The following is an 18,423-nucleotide window of genomic DNA, read 5'->3' as shown; positions in this document are numbered from 1 at the left end:
GTACCGACTGGCGGCGACGCCAGGAAGTGGCTTCACTTCGATTGCTTATAGGTTGATTGTATTAAGCCCTGCGTCTTCGCCGCACCGCTTCTAATGATTTGTTGTGCTCGTCAACGTGTGGGAATCGGGATCTAAGTGTCAGCAATAGTTGTGAAACAGTTGCGCACGGCTTACACCGGTGGCGTTTCAAGTCTAACAAGAATGAATCTTTTTGTCATCGACATATGCAAAGGGTGTTTATAAAAGCTTCCGCGCAGGTCTGCGCATGCAATTTTCATCTCCCCGCGCGTCTCCGCGCTGCACTGAAAGTTCGTCTTACTCACTCGGAGACGCTGCTGGTCGGGAGAGTTTGATAGCGACATGGGCGAGAGGCACTAGCTTGCATGCCCGCTTTGCTGGGGCCGAAATGCGCAGGATGTCGACAGCATGTGTGTGCGTGTGTGGGGGGGGGGGGGAGGGGGGGGGAGTGATGAAATACGGCAAGCCCGGCGGAAAAAAGAATCCGCAGACGTGAATGGTGTTCTGAGCAGTGCGGAGATATTCCACCTTTGATAAATCGTTGAATAAATTGTTTGTTGCTGTTAGCCACTGGAGTGCTCATTATTTTTTTCGACAGCGTTTTTTTCTGTTCTGCAGTGCTCTTGACAGTCGGCATGTGTGCACCTCCAGTTGCCTCCTAGTCGCTCCTAGGAGCGGCGTAGAGTTCAGAATCGCTCCCTTGCAATGGATCGATGCGGAAATAATTTGCGACGTCATGAATGGCTGTGAAATTTCTCGACGCTTTCTTTATCACTTGATGACGGCAGCGACGACGGTGGTGCTGACGAACACATAACTATAGATGCGCACACTTAGCAGACGAAATGTAAGCTGAACCTCGCGTGACAGTTTTGTGAGGCCACGGGATCAGATGAGGCGTGACCGCGAGAAGTGACCGCGTTTCAGGGCTGTCAGTGCTGCTATTTGGTGGGCTTTGAACCCATTTTCAATCGCGTTGAATACTGCATGGTTCTACTAATCATTATAATAAATGTTTATTTGTCCCACCGTTGCATTATCGGTAGTGAATCGTTAGTGGGGGTCGATAACTATGCAGAAAACGCGACATGTGTAAAGTTAATGTTACAGCGCCTTTCAATGGCTGATTTCGACACTCGGATTTCACATAACTGCCATTTTGTCGATGTATATTCAGTTGGGTAATTCGGTGCTTTCAATGCTGTATAATCGGCAAACGTGTTTGTGGTAAGAAGACCAGATGTCTTTCAGCTGCAGGCTAACTCCACTGCGTGAAGAGAAAGATTTATAGTTCAATTATTTACATGTAACTTCTGCTGTTCCACCGATTGACACACTCGGCCCTACCGAATCAACCCTATATATACGCTGGAACTCCTACCTCCAGCCGGACTTTATCGACGTGAAGCTTTACTTTTTTACCTGCTTTGGCTGGGGATCGTCTTTACGAAGGTATACACTACATTAACCGGAGTGACCGACAGTGCGACATGTGAGGTCTGTGGCACCGAGGAAGACATTGATTATCTGGTTTGCCACCACCCCCGATTCGCCTCTGAAAGACGAACGCTTTCTGGATAATGCGACGACCGGACGATCGGATGCTTTCCGTGCAGATGCTGCTGAAGCACCGTCCCAATCGCTAGTTGGCTAACAAATCAAATGAAATCAAATCAAGTTTATTTATTTCAAGATACAGTGTACATAAAAAATTGAAAGAGGTCCTGTAGTGTACACTAAAATGGGACCTCCTATGAAATGTAAACATAAGTATTTGAATGGTGACAACAGCGGCAAAAAATCATAGATTATAAGGTTACTAAGGATGAGATACAGGTAAAACTAAATGACGATGCTAACATCAACTATATGTCATATAGTAAATGTAAACGGTAAAAAAAATTGAAAACTTCTATATATTTATACAAATATCAAAAAAACTGAAAGAAAGAAGACTGGAAAGAGTATAGCATGGCGAGGGAGAAACCAGTCAGGTAGAAGAATGAACTTCACATAACAAACTTTTTCAATTTACAGCAAAACTTGTTTTTTGGTTTTTTATTAGAAATGGCAAAGTATTTCATACCGACATGACCACGAAGAGAAATGTCTGTTTACCATAATTAGTTTGCATTTTGGGCAGAATGCAGTTGTCGTGCTGCACAAAAGAAGTTGGGTAAGGAGTTGGGTAAAGTAGAGTAAATTCAGCAAATATGATGAAGTAATTATTGATGACGAGATTTGTTCATTAGTTAGTTTGAGAAGAAAACTGGCGAGATTAAATTTTACAAGGGTTGCAACATTGAGTATGTCGTTTTCTTCCAGCAACTGTTTAGCATTGTAGGTGGGTGGACTAAATATGATTAGTCTAATAGCCTGGCTCTGATTGCTTTGTAGTGGTTTCAGTGGTGTCCGTGCTACCCCACGAGACTATGCCGTAATTGATGTGCGAGTGTATAAACGTGAAATAAAGTGATAAAGTGAAAGCAAAACCGGACGTGAAAAAAAATGTACGTGCTCTGATGAGGATGGGTATTCCGTGAGATAACTTATTTTTAAGATGTGTTACACGGTTAAAGGAAGCTACAAGGCAGTAAAGTGCTACTGTGTGTTTTAAGGACTATGGGCCTTTGTGAACGTCTGGGACGTTTGTGCAGTGCCAACGCCATGTTAGCGCTTTTGTTGTTGATCACTTCCTGTTTTTAGGGGCGAAGCTCAGAGTTCAGCCATGTCACCTGTCCGTTGGTGTTACACGCTATATATATCCATACCCATGTGGGTAGCCATATAGATATTCATATAGACATCTCTACACCATATGCGCATAGTGATTAATAAACAACTTTGTATATACTGTACACAAATATTGTCACGTCATTGCATAATCGAGTGGCCAATGTAAGGGGGTTGAAAATCCCCCGGAGCTTCGCCCACTCGTCATCATTCACTTCGTGGATATCCGTTGAATGTTCCTTTCACTCCTCACTCTCTCATTTTCCCTCCCCTTTACCTTTTTTCTGCAGTGTAGGGTAGCCAACCTGACTGCTGTCTGGTTAACCTACCTGCCTTCTCCCTTTTGTATTCCTACCTTCAATTCCAGTACCTCTGTCGGGTGTCAAACCAACTCTACCTTACCCCCGCCTTACCCCAGTTGAACTTAACCCTAACGTTTGAAGAAAATGAATCCGACACGGTATGTTCAAGACGTGCCTGAACGCGAGCCGAACCTGCACAAAGTCATGGTTACCAGTTCGGTGCAAAAGTGTTGAAATGTGTGGAGTCACTGCTCCGCGTGACCCATTCGTTAGATTTAATAAAACAACTTTCTTCCTTCAGCGTGTCCACCACACTTTTGGTCTTCATACATTCGCAGTTTTAATGCAGCAGTATTGAGGCATGAGGGCTGCGTATATATGTCAGTCAGTGGGAAGCTAGGAAAAAATGTTCCTAGCTCTTGATAGATAGATAGATAGATAGATAGATAGATAGATAGATAGATAGATAGATAGATAGATAGATAGATAGATAGATAGATAGATAGATAGGTAGGTAGGTAGGTAGGTAGGTAGGTAGGTAGGTAGGTAAGGTAGGTAAGGTAGGTAAGGTAGGTAAGGTAGGTAGGTAGGTAAGGTAGGTAGGTAGGGTAGGTAGGTAGGTAGGTAGGTAGGTAGGTAGGTAGGTAGGTAAGGTAGGTAAGGTAGGTAAGGTAGGTAAGGTAGGTAGGTAGGTAAGGTAGGTAGGTAGGTAGGTAGGTAGGTAGGTAGGTAGGTAGGTAGGTAGGTAGGTAGGTAGGTAGGTAGGTAGGTAGGTGGACGGACGGACGGACGGATGGACGGACGGATGTGGGGTTTAACGTCCCACAACCGCCATATGATTATGAGAGAGGCCGTAGTGTAGGGCTGCGTAAATTTTGACCACCTGGTTCTTCAACGTGCACCCAAATCCAAGCACACGGGCACTCAGTATTTTCGCCTCCATCGAAAATGCAGCCGCCGCAGCCGAAATTAGATCCCGCGATCTGCGGGTCAACAGCCGAGTATCTTAGCCACTAGACCAAGTACCGCGGTGGGGCTGCTCCTAGCTCTTGCCGCATAAGTTAGACACAAACACACTTCAATGCCCTCTAAAGAAGCTTATTGCATTGCAACAGTTAAGGTTAATCTAAACACCAGCCGTGCTCGTATTAAGTTGCCTGCGCCAACCAGGGGTCCACTCATCCCCCCCTCAAAAAATAGATGAACAAAAAACACTCGCCTCAAAGAGCGAGTGGTTTTAGGATGTCATCTTTGTGGAGGAAACTCGGCAGGCCATCGGAGGAGTGGTTGATTGCAAAACTGTTATAAGTGAACGTAATGGCCTAAAAACATGCCAAAGAGCAGGTTGCGTCAACGGACGCGTTGTTAAGCAAAAACTAAACGGAAGGTAAACAATGTTTATTTGCAGTTTGTCTTATTAACCTTGTGAGCTCTTTAACACTGCCTTGTTTTATGTTTGCCCTGTCTATCCTGTTGGTCTCTGTTAACCTCTGCTAACTGAAAACTTTGCCAAATAACCCAATCTTTTTATAGAGATTGAACGAAGACAGTGTCGCCCAGTGTTGTTTTTTGTGTGAGTTTCTGTTATAGTTGCCGTGTGGCATATTAATTATGAAAATGAAAGGGGAAACCGTAAGGTGGGATGTATGTTATGTTCGCTTTTTTGCTTCCTTTTGATCAGGTCTCCCTCTCTATTTTTTTCTATGCAACTTATTTCTGCCGAATATCGTACAACGAACATCATATCCTGTTACAAAATATGGCTGAAAAAGTCTGTATGAGGCTCTATGCGCTCTCCCCGCAGAACAATAGAGCTGGCAAACAGCCGCCCATCTGTTCATCATTAGCAGCTGCAAAAGTCGTCGAAGCTGTCGAGTTGTTTTTTTTTCTTTTTTTTTGCCACGTCTGACTGGGGAAAAGACAATACGCATAACACCTTTTTTTTTTCTCTCTCGAAAACTGCACTTGTGCGCATTATGAGCGAATTTTATTAGCAGCTGGCTACCCCACTTTGGAACAAAATTAAAGAGATACTAAAGTGAAGCAAACGTGCAATCATAAATGGCATATTCCCGCATGAGTTTTAATTCAACCATTTGACGTCGCTCCTTTAAGCGAAGCTGACATTAACAATTTTTTTATACAAGCGGCTAATAAATACGCATACCCCAAAAGCATTATCTATGCTGTGGTAATCGATTGGCTCATTAAAAAAACTACTCTGATTTTTATTGCCTTTATTTTTTATTTGTACGGCCTCGTTCATAAGTTATATGGCCACTCGGCCCATCAAAATGAGCTGCAACAGTACGTTATTAAAGGACCCGACGTCACTTACCATCAGTGGTTAAAAATGTTCCCGGATTCTAGACGCATATGTGAGACGATACAAGCGGAAGCTGTTTCATCAATGATTAAAGCCGCATTTCTTATCATCATTGCGAGTGAAAAGAGAGATTGTTTGTCTTCAGCCTAATTATAGAGGTGAAAAAGAGGCCTATTGGCCGCGAGAGGAACCGTATCAGGGGGATTGGCCTGTAATAATTCCGGCCAGCTTAAAGCGTTTCATTTTTTTACCGATTTATGTCTTACACTTGCTATGCAAGAATAATATCGTGCAACCGCTAACTATCGAATTTAGTACCTCCTGCATAGCAACAGGATGGCATAGCCACTGTCTTTGTGGCAGCGGGCACCTTCGTGATCGTTGAGTATCGTGTTTTTATGGTTAATATATGTTGAGCCTTCATTATGTACGGTTTCTGAGCAGCTTCACCAAGTCGGATCGCATGATCAGTACAATCCCGGTGGATGCGTGTAGAGTTTTACAACTGGATTTCAGTGGCTGTTCAAGAATCCGGGGTAATTGTGGCGTATTCATTTTAGTTTATTTATTTGAATACATTCTAAGTTAGAGGGCATTATTTCTGAAGCCTTCAAATACGGCTACGACGGTAGCGCTAATTGTGATATACCTTACTAATAGCTACATATTCAGATTGTGGTGGACAGCTTGAACGCAGCATCAGGTAGCAGTGTTTAGGTGGAAGCTAAGCGGAATAAAAAAAGGTAGAGCGCAAAAGGCGGGAGGGGGCAGCACTTGATTTCTCTCTTATACATGTGACAAGTGACTAATGAGGACGAGGGCTCAGTTATGGGAAATTAGTTTTGTGTATGTTAAGCGAAATGACACGAAAAAAGCATAGAAAAGCACAGCACAAGCTATATATAGGATGTGTAAGTCTCCGTGCGTATAAGCTTTTTTTTTTTGCTTCTTGTGACCCAAATACCATCGTTACCTTAGGTTTTCAAACTGTTTCGGCATTGTTTTTTTTTCTTATTAAACGGAAGTGTCCGCTGCGATGCAGGCACAAATCTTTGTACTAAAGAAAGTGCGCAAGAGGTTAATAATGACGTACTGAGGCAAGTAGCTCCTACAAATGATCTTAAGAAGGACGAGTAGGAAGAGCATGGAAGAGAGAACCCCCATCTTTTACGCGTGTGACTGGTATCGCGTAATAGGACAGGGCTGCTTCTCTCGACGGTGCGAGTATCCTCATTTGCCGTTTGCGCGTCTCGTTAAAGATAATGAACAGGCCAGTGACAGCGCTTGTACCTCCATAGAGTGTGCGTGCATAGTGTGCGTTCGTGCATATGTGAATGCATGCACGCTACGCACACACACGCACGTACCCACTTGCATGCATGTGTGTGCGTGCAGGCGAGTGTTTTTTGCGTGTAGCATCTGGAACAGTTCCACGCATTATTCAGATCGATTCGCCCCTCTGTTGTAGCGTGTTATAATATCGCAGCTGATGGGTAAATAAAAACAACACAAGTGCTAACAGAAGTCTTCTTGATTTGCTTCTTGTTTATACCGAAACTTAGTAATTCACACTGTCTCTATGGTTTTCCCAGATTGCACGCTATTGTACAACTCCATATGACCGATGAATCAGTTACATTTGCCCCCGTGCTATTTTTTCCTGTAGTCTGGTTGCTGTTTACTAGTGAGTGAAGAAACAATTATAACAGTATAAGTGTTGGAGTTTCACGTTTCCTAACTAAGATATCGTTATGAAAAGTTTGACCTCATGAGGTTCTTAAACTGCTGCCTAAATCAAAAGCAAACCTTGAGCATTTCGAAAGGTGGCCACCACAGCCGAGATTCTATGCCGCGAACTTCGAGTCAGAATTCGACCTCTGCGGCGGGTTTAAGCTAAGAAACGCTAGTAACAACACGTAAGTTATAACGGAAGAGCGAGACAACTTGCAGCCAAACATAGCGAAATTGCGGGCTACAGCTTCCATAGCTTAGAAGAGAGGCAAGAGAACAAAGACACCCCCTTCCCAGCCCACAAAAAAACTTCAAGCATTCCTCCAGGCTGTGCGAAGTCACCAGAAAACTATCATCATCATCGGTCTTCTTAATCTTGTCGCTCGCCGAATGGTCCGGCGTGGAATGCAATAACTATTATTGCCGAGGGAATGCTTCCAGAAAGCAAGATGTATAAAGGAGGAGTTTGGAAGAGGCATAAACTTTTGGCGATAAGAAAAAATCTTGGCGAGGCGGAACTCGAACCCACGTACCCACGATCCGAATGCAAGCGTTCTAACTACTTGGCTGTCCATGCACGCTAGCAGAGCAAGTCTAGTAAATAAATAGGAAAGGGGAGTGAGAATGAGGAAAAGGAATAAAGATGAAGCGATACATGGAGAGAAGGAAAAGAAGGAAAGATAGGAAGGGAAATAATGAAAGAAAGAGAAAGCAATATTGAGATAACAAATAGGAGGAAGCGAGAAATAGAAAGACAGACAGATGTGAAAGAAAAAGACAGAAAGATAAAGAGTGATAAAAAGAAAGAAATACTCCGAAAAAAGAAAATAAATGAAGCAAGAGGACACAAACAAAAAAAAACGGGTATGATGCAAAAACGAAGAAAGAAATAATAGGAAAATGAAGAATGCCACCCTTCTCCGTACTGCCTTTATACTTAGTCCGCCATTGCGAAGCGGCTTTAACATATATTTGTATATATATATTTTATTCGTTTTTATGTGCTTTGTGCACACAAGACTTCCGATCGTGGCGCGACAATTATCTTCCTTCGCCTTGAGACGTGCAGCAGACTCACTTTTCTGAATGCTCAATTTGCATATAGATAAGGCAACCACGTAGTAACTGCATATGCGAAAAGGCAGCATCTGTTAATTTATAAAATAACTGTACGGTTTACTGAAGATGTATGATAATATGCACTTGGGTTCAAAAGATCGCTCGTTTAACAATCAGATGCGCATGGCATCGCAATAATGTCTGTAAATTGTCCAGTGCAAAAGGATTTGCTCTAAGTTAACATATTATTATTGAAACAACGATGCGTTGCGTCGGTGCCTGGCAGAAAACGCGCAAATCTGCGCATAGCGAGGCCGCGTTCGTCGGCATCACTGTGGTGTATTGGAAGTGTTTTCCTTGGGAAAAACATCATTATCGCAGTTGTGTTTGTTCGCACAAATATTCCGCTACGCTATCTTGAACAGTTTTAATGGTACCTCGACGAATCTACAGAAGAAGAAAACAGTGCCTTAAAATACGGTGGGAATCGGAACAGCAATGGGACTGTCTTTTTATGTTGTTGTTGTGGTTGTAGTTGTCGTCGTCATCCCGGGTTTCTGCGATGAAGTCGCGCTAGTCATAAAGTCGTGTTCCTTGCCACTGAAAGGTTAGTTTTATCCCGAGCTTTGGCTGTCGAGTGGCAAAGCTTACCTTGTACGCTGAATGGTATGGTTTCACGTTCCAGCCCGAAATCAGGCCCGCGGTATGTAAAAACGAAACAAAATTGTTGTGCTTTACATGCTGAAATTAGGATGTGAATATGCTTCATCCGCAATATGATTAACTCGGGATTAGATGTGATCAACCGTGTTTCTTCAAACTGAATATTCTGAATACACGGTAACGAGGTTTATTTTTATTTCGAATGCACCGAAATGCGGCAGACGTGACCGCGATTCGAACTCGCCATCTCGTGCTTAGAAGACCAACGACATACCCCACTAAAACCTCACGGTGGGACAGAGCTCATATTAGTTACGTACAGACAGTCGCGCAAAAAGAAAAAAAGAAAGTGTGTCCGCTGTGCGACGAGCTACATATACAAATGGGATTTGTTTCCAAATTTCTAGAATACGAAACATGTGATAACTTTAAAAGATGTTGTTTTCGAATTTATTACAAGAATTTATGGTACAATAATTCAATGCTATTCAGAAAATCTTCAGCACTCGTGCACCTCTGCTTCATTTTCTCATAATCGTCAGCTGCAACGCTAAAATAAATGTAAGAGGTGACGAAAGTGACAAATTATTGAAAAGATATAGTAGTTATGCCAGCGAAATTCTATTCGAAAGTAAAGGTTAAAAAATTCTTAATTTCTTTGAATGAATGAGTCATGTATTGGAAGCTGAATTCGCAGTATTCGTTCTCTGAGCTTTTCTAGTATATCCGAGTAATTCTACTCGAGCTAACAAGTGAAAAGGAATGCTTGTGCTCTGGCGTAAATCCCGCTGTTGCCACACTCGAAGTCCTGCAGGCGGCCAACGGCCCACTGTGCGCGCAGTCACTCGCCAAGGCGGCCGCAGTGCGATCGTAAAGCTGGCACGGAGCGCAGAGACGACTTCAAAACCCCAGGAGTGCATGGAAGCCCCGAGGGCTTGTTCGTAAGAAGATAAACAGCGGACAGAGCGCGCTCTTGGCCTCGGCCATAAACGGGAGAGCAGCGAGTTGTGCACAAAGAGCAAGGCTTCGAGACGGGCGTCAGTGCTTTTTCTTTGTGCATCCTGACGGGGCTGCCCCCAAAATAGCCGCCAGCTACGCGCGCCGGGAGCATCGTGGTCCGGTCCAGGGGAGGAAAGGGCCCGCATTCCATCCCGCACGCATTTCCATCGATCCCGGCGCTCTGTCTGCGCAGGCGCGCGCTCTCGCAAAGGGGAAACCGCTCTCCTCGCGCGGCCCTCGAAAATGTCGCTGTCCGGACCCGGGTCGCCCATGGCGGGAGCCGCCGAACTCAGCTGCTCGTGGTCGACCCCGCCGCGGTGGCCGCCACTCGTGTGACGCCGGGGGACCGCGAATCTCCTCCGAGCCAGCCCCATGGGGTCCCGAGTGTCGCTCGTCTTCCGACAATCCCGCGACTTCGCGTGGCGCAGCACGATGTGAGGCAGCGCAGCAGCGTGCTCGTCCACGTCGCAGACCTCGACTGGGCCACCGTCCTCGACACCGCCGCTTGCCCGCCGCTGACACGCGTCCATGGCGGACCCGTACCCCATCTATGACGACGAGGTAACCACCACTCTTGGCCGCGGGGCTCTTGTCGGCTCCTGGTCTCGCCTCCCCCGAAACCATGTGCCGATGTCAGCCGCGCTGCTGCTCCCGCAGGACCCTTCTCTCGTGCGCATATCACTGCATCGCCGTCCGAGTCACTGTGCAGCCGCGGACGACTGTCTCTAGCGCCAATCGTTGCCAATTTTGGCTTGAAGCCTGCAAGGCTTCGACGTGTAGAGAGACAAAGCGTTGTCGCGTTTGGAATGACCCGCTTTTCGCTCCTACTGACATCCGCGCATGATACTGCACACACTTGCATATAAACAATAACTATCCCTGTCTGACTAACGCTATGTTCCAGGCTTTGCTTAATCACGCGTGACACACGTAAGGGCTGACCAAGACTCTTAAATTCATTGCCGAATGATTGAGAATAACCGATGAATAGTGTTTGAGTCGTTTAGTATACCGATTTTTTGTTGTTGCTTGTGGCAGTTATTGTTAACGCAATATTTTAGGTCGCTAATACAATATATACAATTTATCGGTGCCTTCCAGCGTTTGTATTTGTACATCACGTGCTCTATGAGTTTATGGCGTGTTGTTCACACATGCTCACCTTGGTCTTAAGCGCGAATCTTGCGTGACATGTCGAGTAACAGCGCTTTCAGCGCAAAGAGCAGAAACACTTTGTTTTAAGCACGCTTCTCTTTATTGCGTTTTTTTTATTTATATGTGACACGGAAATACAGCAATGTTATTTTCACTTAGACATGGTAACAATAACTGTACGTGTGTCTCTACTCCGTAAGAGTGGTTTGTCGGGCTAGTTAGTCGCGCACTTGCAAACAGTGCGAAACGACACTTAGCACAAGTGACAGAACAGACAGGATGAGCGCTGAATCACAGGAACTGTCAGTCAGCGCTCGCCCTGTGCGTTCCTTTGCATGCGAGAGAAAAAAAAAACAGCGAAACTCCAGACAAGGACGCAAACGAGGTACATTCAATCATAAACACTCATTCACTAAACGGTGGCTGTTCGTGAAAGAATGTGCCTCTTTTGCGCCCTTGTCCTGAGTTTCACTGGATTTTTTTCTCGCTTGTAAATATGGAACAACCAGCCCGGATCTTCACGTATATGAAGTGTGTTCCTTCCCCATTTAGGTTTTTTTTTTTTCTTGTACTGGTGTACTCAGTTTTCCACCTATTCAAGGGCATAGATGCAGCCGGCACCGTGTCAGTGCGACATCATCTGCCTCTAAGTTATTGACGAAAACAAAACGTCGATTGGATCTACATTAGTTAATGCCCAATAATGAGCCTGGTTCGTAGGATTGGGCATTTGAATTATTGCGAACACGCTTTAGGTTTTCGTGTACTGGCTGTTGTACGCGATGGTAATTCTTGTTCCATAAACGTTGTTTACTTCACTGATAACGAATAAAGCACTAAGGTATGTAGATATAATCGCTTCTTACGTCGATTGTGAATCTCGACTTGGCCGTGAGCCTTGTGTGGCATTCTAATGAGTAATGGGGAAGGATATCTTCACAGTTTACATACATACAAACCAAGACGTACTGTGAACTCGCTGAAGTAAACATACGTATTATATATATTTAGAATTTGGTCTGTAGCTGCACTAACGTACAAAACAATTTGTCGGCACTTATATGCGTTCAGTATACTTTAGTTTTTTTTTTTCTCGGTTCTGGCCCCGTAGTCCCAACCATTCCGTACAATGCGCGAAATGACTAGGACACGAGTGAGAAAACACACCAGAGCAATAACGAAGCGCTTTATTAGGCTAATTGGCGCTGCATGGTAGACAAAGAAAGTGCTTAACAGCGCAAAATGATAGGAGTGAATAGAAGAGCGCGGACGCTATGTTCTCGTCTCTTCTAACCTCTCCTATCGTTTGCGCTGTTGAGCACTTTCTTTGTCTACAACACATAACAACACGAGCGCAGTGTTGTGCTGTGCTGGTGTTGTTCTGTGTGTTTTCTTACTCGTGTGCTGATCATTTCGCGCAGTTTAAGAAAGTCTAACACCAGCGAACCAGGACGTCAGGACGTCTTACTGAATCACAACGTTTATTACGCTGAATCTCTTCATAAGATGATAATGCATTCAATCCTGATGCAAGACATAATTAGAGTAGCTGCTGGACAATGAGAATGAGCAGGTACAAGAATGAAAAGCTTTGTGAATTTGGCCAAGTGGAATGTTCTACTGTCAACAAACAGCTAAACGTGTGACCTTTGTATGTAGACGTAATAACATATACTCGTATACTTTTTGCTAAACGAGAGACAACAGTTGTATATGACAAAAAAAATGGCGGCGTTGCGTGCTTCATTTGCAAAGGTCGTCGAATGACGATAGTCTTGTGCCTGGAGAGAAATGTTAAAACGTTCATTTGATCATCTGCGCGAAATGATCGTCAAGTAGGTGCTGCGTGAGATATGGACGCTATCTAGCAGTTATTTGAAAAAACGAAGTTTTTTCTTGAACACTGGTAGGTCCCTGCACGATGTAGTTTTAGGGAAGCGAGAAAACCCCTGTTCTTTCGGTCATAGCGTCGCATCGCCAGCGCCCCGTAATAAGCACTGCGGTCTTTAAAATTACGTATCTCTGCATTTTATAAATAAAGTAACACACAGCACAATAACCTTGTACTGAGGTCCCATAAAATTATGCGAAATATTTGTTTTTGGATTGACAATGTCAGCACATATGAACGCAGAAACCAAACCAAGATGCATTGTCGGTTAGAAAGGGGTTAGACTTTCGCCAATCTACTTAATCGGGTGCCAGGCAGAAAAACAGAAAAAAAAAATACAGGCAGACAGACCAAACTTTCCGCATCGAAGTATACCAAGAAAAAACCATCGTCTTCAAAAGTTGCAGTTGTGTGTTCGTGAAGTGGCTGAGCACGTAATCGGCGAAACCGACGTGTGTTTTGTACACATTAAGAAAGTGTGTCCTCACATAAGATCTACAGTACAGATATGCCACTCCAGCTCCGCCGCTGTAGTAAGATACTCGGCTATTGACCAACAGGTCGCGGGATCGAATCCCGGCTGTGGTGGCTGCATTTTTGATGGAGGCGAAATCGCTGTAGGCCTGTGTGCTCAGATTTAGGTGCACGTTAAATACCCCAGGTGGTCGAAATTTACGAAGCCCTCCACTACGGCGTCTCTCATAATCATGTGGTGGTTTTAGGACGTTACACCTTCCATATCAATCAATCATATAGTACCACTCCAAGTGCAGTTTAGCTTGATCAAAACATGCGTACTGCCAAGCTGCAACGTTGTGCTCATTTACTCCAGTCTCCGCGTCAGAAGCGCATCAATATTCAAACTGTGACAGAGTGAAGAAAAGTCACATTGTTTCACTCTTGATACCCCACCATATCCAGAAGGACTGATAGGTTCCATTTCTTGCGTCATTGTGAGAATTTCTGACGCTTGACAGTGGACTAAAAATTATCACCGACTGCAGCTTACTTATAAGTGTAATGTGTTACCAAACACGTCCGCTTTCACAAAGGCTCCAACACTGTCCTTGGATTTAACCTTGTTTGCGCGCACTCCGTTCTCGGAAAAGCTGATCTGCTTCAACTGTCGTCTCAGCGGCCGCTCAAGGGCCCCGCCACCGCATTATTCTTTGTTGACGTACTCCTGTTTGTGCAGCTACCGCTGCTTTCTGGCTGCCTTCTTTAGTGCGTTCGTCGTTGTGTTCTTTTGCCTTTAGACATAATGAACTCTCGGTCTGCGCCTGTTTCCAGGCTTCATTATTTATGTGCTTATTTCTTTCCACCAACGTATAACGGTGTTGCATTAAAGCGTTATACCTAATTCACTTTTCCGGAACCTCGTTCTCCCAAGTGTGCGTCATCAAATATGGCTGCCTGTAATTCGTACCCGAGAGCAAGTAACATATGTTTGTCGTACTCTCTCTTCCTTGTAAGCTGTGTAATTTTGTTTCACTCGCCCCTCAAGCGTAAATATTTCCATTTCAAATATAAAAACAACGAAACAAATATGCTTCGCCAACATCACTGACAAGTATGAACAGCTTCTGCCAACGCACGCACGAGCGGCTGTGTACGACAGGATCCCACACTTCACAGTTGGAATCATGCAGGCGTCATTTTTTTTTTCTTCTCAAAAATTCCTGACGTGAACATAAAGAAGCTGCCAAATGAGCACGTTTTCTCGAAGCTAACTGCTGTGTAAGGCTTAATTCATGAATTTGGGTGACATCGCTTTCTGGTACTCGTCGGACGTTTACTTCAAGGCCGTCAGGAAAGGGACAACTACCGTTCAACCAACGACGGCACAAACTCAGAGAATGTACACAGCTAGCAAAAATGATGACCACCGCACGACAGCCATGAGATTTCTAACTCTATATGAGGCTGTGCGACGGCAAATGTACACGTGAACAGTTGAATCACACACGCTTTCCGGAGTACCGTGCAACGCGGCATACGTGTCACGCCATGGACGGTAAAAATAATAAATCTAACAACGCCGCACTCCCGCGCGTGTTCCGTGGCGTTCCTTTAGGCTTTGCTTTCTGTCTTTGCCGTTTGTGCGTGTAAACACACAAGTCATGCTAGGTACTACTCAGGCAGATGCACTCACTGCTTCGTTTTTGTACGAATGAACCCTGGCAGCGTCGACAAGCTCTTTCTGCCATTAGCGTGAGAAAGGAAAAATTTGCATGTGGTACCATGAAGTGAGTGGCATATATTATTGCTTATTATGATGAGCACGCACATGCTACTTTTACAAGAACAAATACAGAACGCCTCGAATAGATAACGAGCATCAAGTAACGTTCGCTCTAAACATCACTGAAAAGCGAACGAAGAAAATGAATTTAATAGTTTAGACATTGACTGTAATTAAGATGTGCAAGTTGATGTGGCCTGAATAAAACTGGTGACAACGTGAATTCCAAATACACTGTGCAGTAAATTTGCACTCAATCAGCAATACTACACTAAATTCGTGAAAACGGCGTAGTGTCATCTCTGAAGTTGGCGCTGCGAACAACTCTATAATGTTATTGTAGTACGTTAAAGGTTACTTCAAAGCAATGCTATTTTTTCTAGAATTTGTCCGTGTACTTTTTTAATCCCTGCATTCGTTATAGCGGTTTTCCCCTCACACTCTTCGCAATATGGGAGCCTAGTCTGTAAAATCACTGCTTTATATTGGGCATCACTACTTCTCCAAAACTAAACTTGAATGAATAAATGAATTTTCAAACTGTATATATATAGATATATACTAAATGAATACAAAGTGTGACTGTGGCTTCGTTATATTTTTCACCGTCGATGACGAGATTCATGCTCTGTTACCCAGGGGCTCACGTGCTGTTCAGCTGTCCTGTTAGCCTGCAATAAATTTAGCTGTAAAAGCATTTGAGCATCGCGTCACACCCGATCTTGTTGTTTTAAAGTAAGAAAACATAATAGCAAATGTGACCTACTGACTTGTGGAAAACTCATGTATCTTCTGGATAACAATCTGTGTAAGTTCAACGTTGAGAGAGTCAAGTTTCCCGTTTAACCCATATACAACAAAAATAATAACCTAAGAGACAGTCTGGAGTGCAGGTATGGTACATTTAGTGTACACCAGCGAATATTGACGTCAAGCATTTCATTTAGTCTCGCCCGTGCTTTAATGTCCAAAGGAGTATTCCGCAAGATAGCTTCCAACATGACCATAATAAGTCAGTTTCCCCAAAAAGGCGAAGCAATGAATGCGATAGCAACATATTCGAATGTTTAACGAAACAAGGCTAGCATTTTTAGGAGCAAAATTAATTGAAGTAAACATATGCTTGCTAAGTAACCAAGTTGCCTGTGGTTCGGCCACAGTAGATGACCGCAACAGGGTTCGTGCGTAGGGACCGCGTTGATGAGAAATGCCTCCCGTGGGCAGCGCATACTGGTACGAAGGGCTATGCGTCGTGTGTCGCCGCTGGTGGCAGTTCTTGTGTAGAGCGCATCTATGGGAAATGATTTAGACTTCAACCAAAACTTTTAGAGAAACCCGACGTTTCGAAACCGACTCGGTTCCTTCCTCAAAAGTGATGGCGGGGACTACATAGCAGCGGCGTGTTCAAAGCACTCGCAGGCCGGATAATGACCCGCGAGTGCTGATCCGCGAATGAAAGAGAAGGGGGGTCATTATCCGCCCCGTCAGTGCTTTGAAGACGCCGCTGCTATGTAGTCCCCGCCACCACTTTTGAGGAAGGAACCGAGTCGGTTTCGAAACGCCGGGTTTCTTCAAAACTTTTGGTTGGAGTCTCAATCATCTCCCAGTTTCATACTCAACCAGACAGACTTCTGTCGAATGTTTACATTCAAGAGCACATCTATATGTGGACGGCCGATCCAGGGACACTTTTGGCACCCTTTTTTTCGTGTTGAGAGCGCATCCCGTAGAAAATCCTGCCTGTTGAGGGAGCAAGAGCCGCGCGCTAATGGTTGCCGTGATAGCGCGGCGACCATAAGCGTCCCCCTCCCCCATGTTCAATCACTAGATAAGGCCTTGATCGGAAAGGCGATTTTCGCTCTGTAGAAAGAGGAGGCTAGCGCTTCCTTCTCTCTCTCTCTCTCTCTCTCTCTCTCTCTCTCTCTATATATATATATATATATATATATATATATATATATATATATATATATATATATATATATATATAACGCGTTCGATGCTCTAACCACTGAGCTACCACAGCGGCCTTCCCTCCATCCACTTTTTTTTGGGTTTATATGTGAATTTAGAAGTAGGAGTGTCAGTCAGCGCCATCTATAAGCCAAGCGACGAGTGTAAAACACTCTTTTATGTGCATGTTTGGCGTCACGTAGCACGTGAACTTATTACGAGCAGGCAGCTGATTAATACTGAATGATTGATTGATTGATTGATTGATATGTGGAGTTTGACATCCCAAAACCACCATATGATTATGAGAGACGCCGTAGTGGAGGGCTCCGGAAATTTCGACCACCTGGGGTTCTTTAACGTGCACCCAAATCTGAGCACACGGGCCTACACCGTTTCCGCCTCCATCGGAAATGCAGCCGCCGCAGCTGGGATTCGAACTCGCGACCTACGGGTCAGCAGCCGAGTACCTTAGCCACTAGACCACCGCGGCGGGGCGGCAGCTAATTAATAGTCCCTCATATACAACCTTATGACACCAAGTCTTCCAGTACGAGAACCTCGTTTAATGAAATAAGGGAAAGAAGTGTATACCTAAGGGCTCGTTTTTCCGTGTTTTGACACAATCCTAATGAGATCTAACAGACAGTAATGCCAAGGAATGTACAGGGGAAGTTATTAGAACCAATGGAATGTAAATAAGAAGAAAGAAAAGTGGATGAAAAAATAACCAGCCGTGAGCAGGAATCGAACCTACGACCTTCGAATAACGTGCGTAGGTTCGATTCCTGCTCACGGCTGGTTATTTTTTCATGCACTTTTCTTTCTTCTTATTTACATTCCATTGGTTCTAATAACTTCCCCTGTACATTCCTTGGCATTACTGTCTGTTAGATCTCATTAATATTGTGTCAAAACACGGAAAAACGAGCAGCCCCTAGGCATACACTTTTTCCCTTATATATATATATATATATATATATATATATATATATATATAGCTTGTTTGTTTACGTGAATGACGGCGGTGGCAATGACCAAAACCAGCCGAGACTGTTCATATAATTACTCTCGCAATAAAAGAAATGGTATATCCGAACGTCTCTCCATATTGTTCCCCTGAAAGCCTACGAGAGCTTTTGAGGTCGTTTCACATTCTACTTCATTATCTACGTGACACTGGCATTTGTCGACTCGAGAGCATTAACTGATGAAAACGTGGAGCAGTTTCTGGTTCAGGCTTTCAGTCTAACCACCCATTTATTGAAAAAATACTGAAACGACCAGCCAACCAGGACTATCTATGGTTGTTATTAAGATGGCGTCTGTATGGTCCTGAAATGATGCAGTA

The 18,423-nt window shown here is 44.2% G+C and overlaps 1 protein-coding gene across 4 annotated transcripts in view; it reads left to right on the top strand.

The window, feature by feature from the left end:
- Nucleotides 1–18,423, top strand: part of LOC119177204 (dipeptidyl peptidase 4) — a 522,011-nt gene that overhangs the window by 221,631 nt on the left and 281,957 nt on the right. Inside the window, exon 1 of one of the 4 annotated variants that reach the window (XM_075878255.1) lies at nt 10,056–10,392. The exons of 2 other annotated variants lie outside the window; for them this stretch is intronic. In XM_075878255.1, the coding sequence (XP_075734370.1) occupies nt 10,360–10,392 (33 nt within the window). In that variant the 5' untranslated portion in view covers nt 10,056–10,359. Of the gene's footprint in view, nt 1–10,055; nt 10,393–18,423 lie in introns of those variants that run through there. One more of the 4 variants, XM_075878258.1, reaches the window with a different exon arrangement.

This window comes from Rhipicephalus microplus, chromosome X (genome assembly GCF_043290135.1).
Source record: "Rhipicephalus microplus isolate Deutch F79 chromosome X, USDA_Rmic, whole genome shotgun sequence".
Classification (NCBI taxonomy): domain Eukaryota; kingdom Metazoa; phylum Arthropoda; class Arachnida; order Ixodida; family Ixodidae; genus Rhipicephalus; species Rhipicephalus microplus.
The sequence above is the reverse complement of the archived record's forward strand: the minus strand, read 5'-3'. Positions and strand labels throughout refer to the sequence as shown.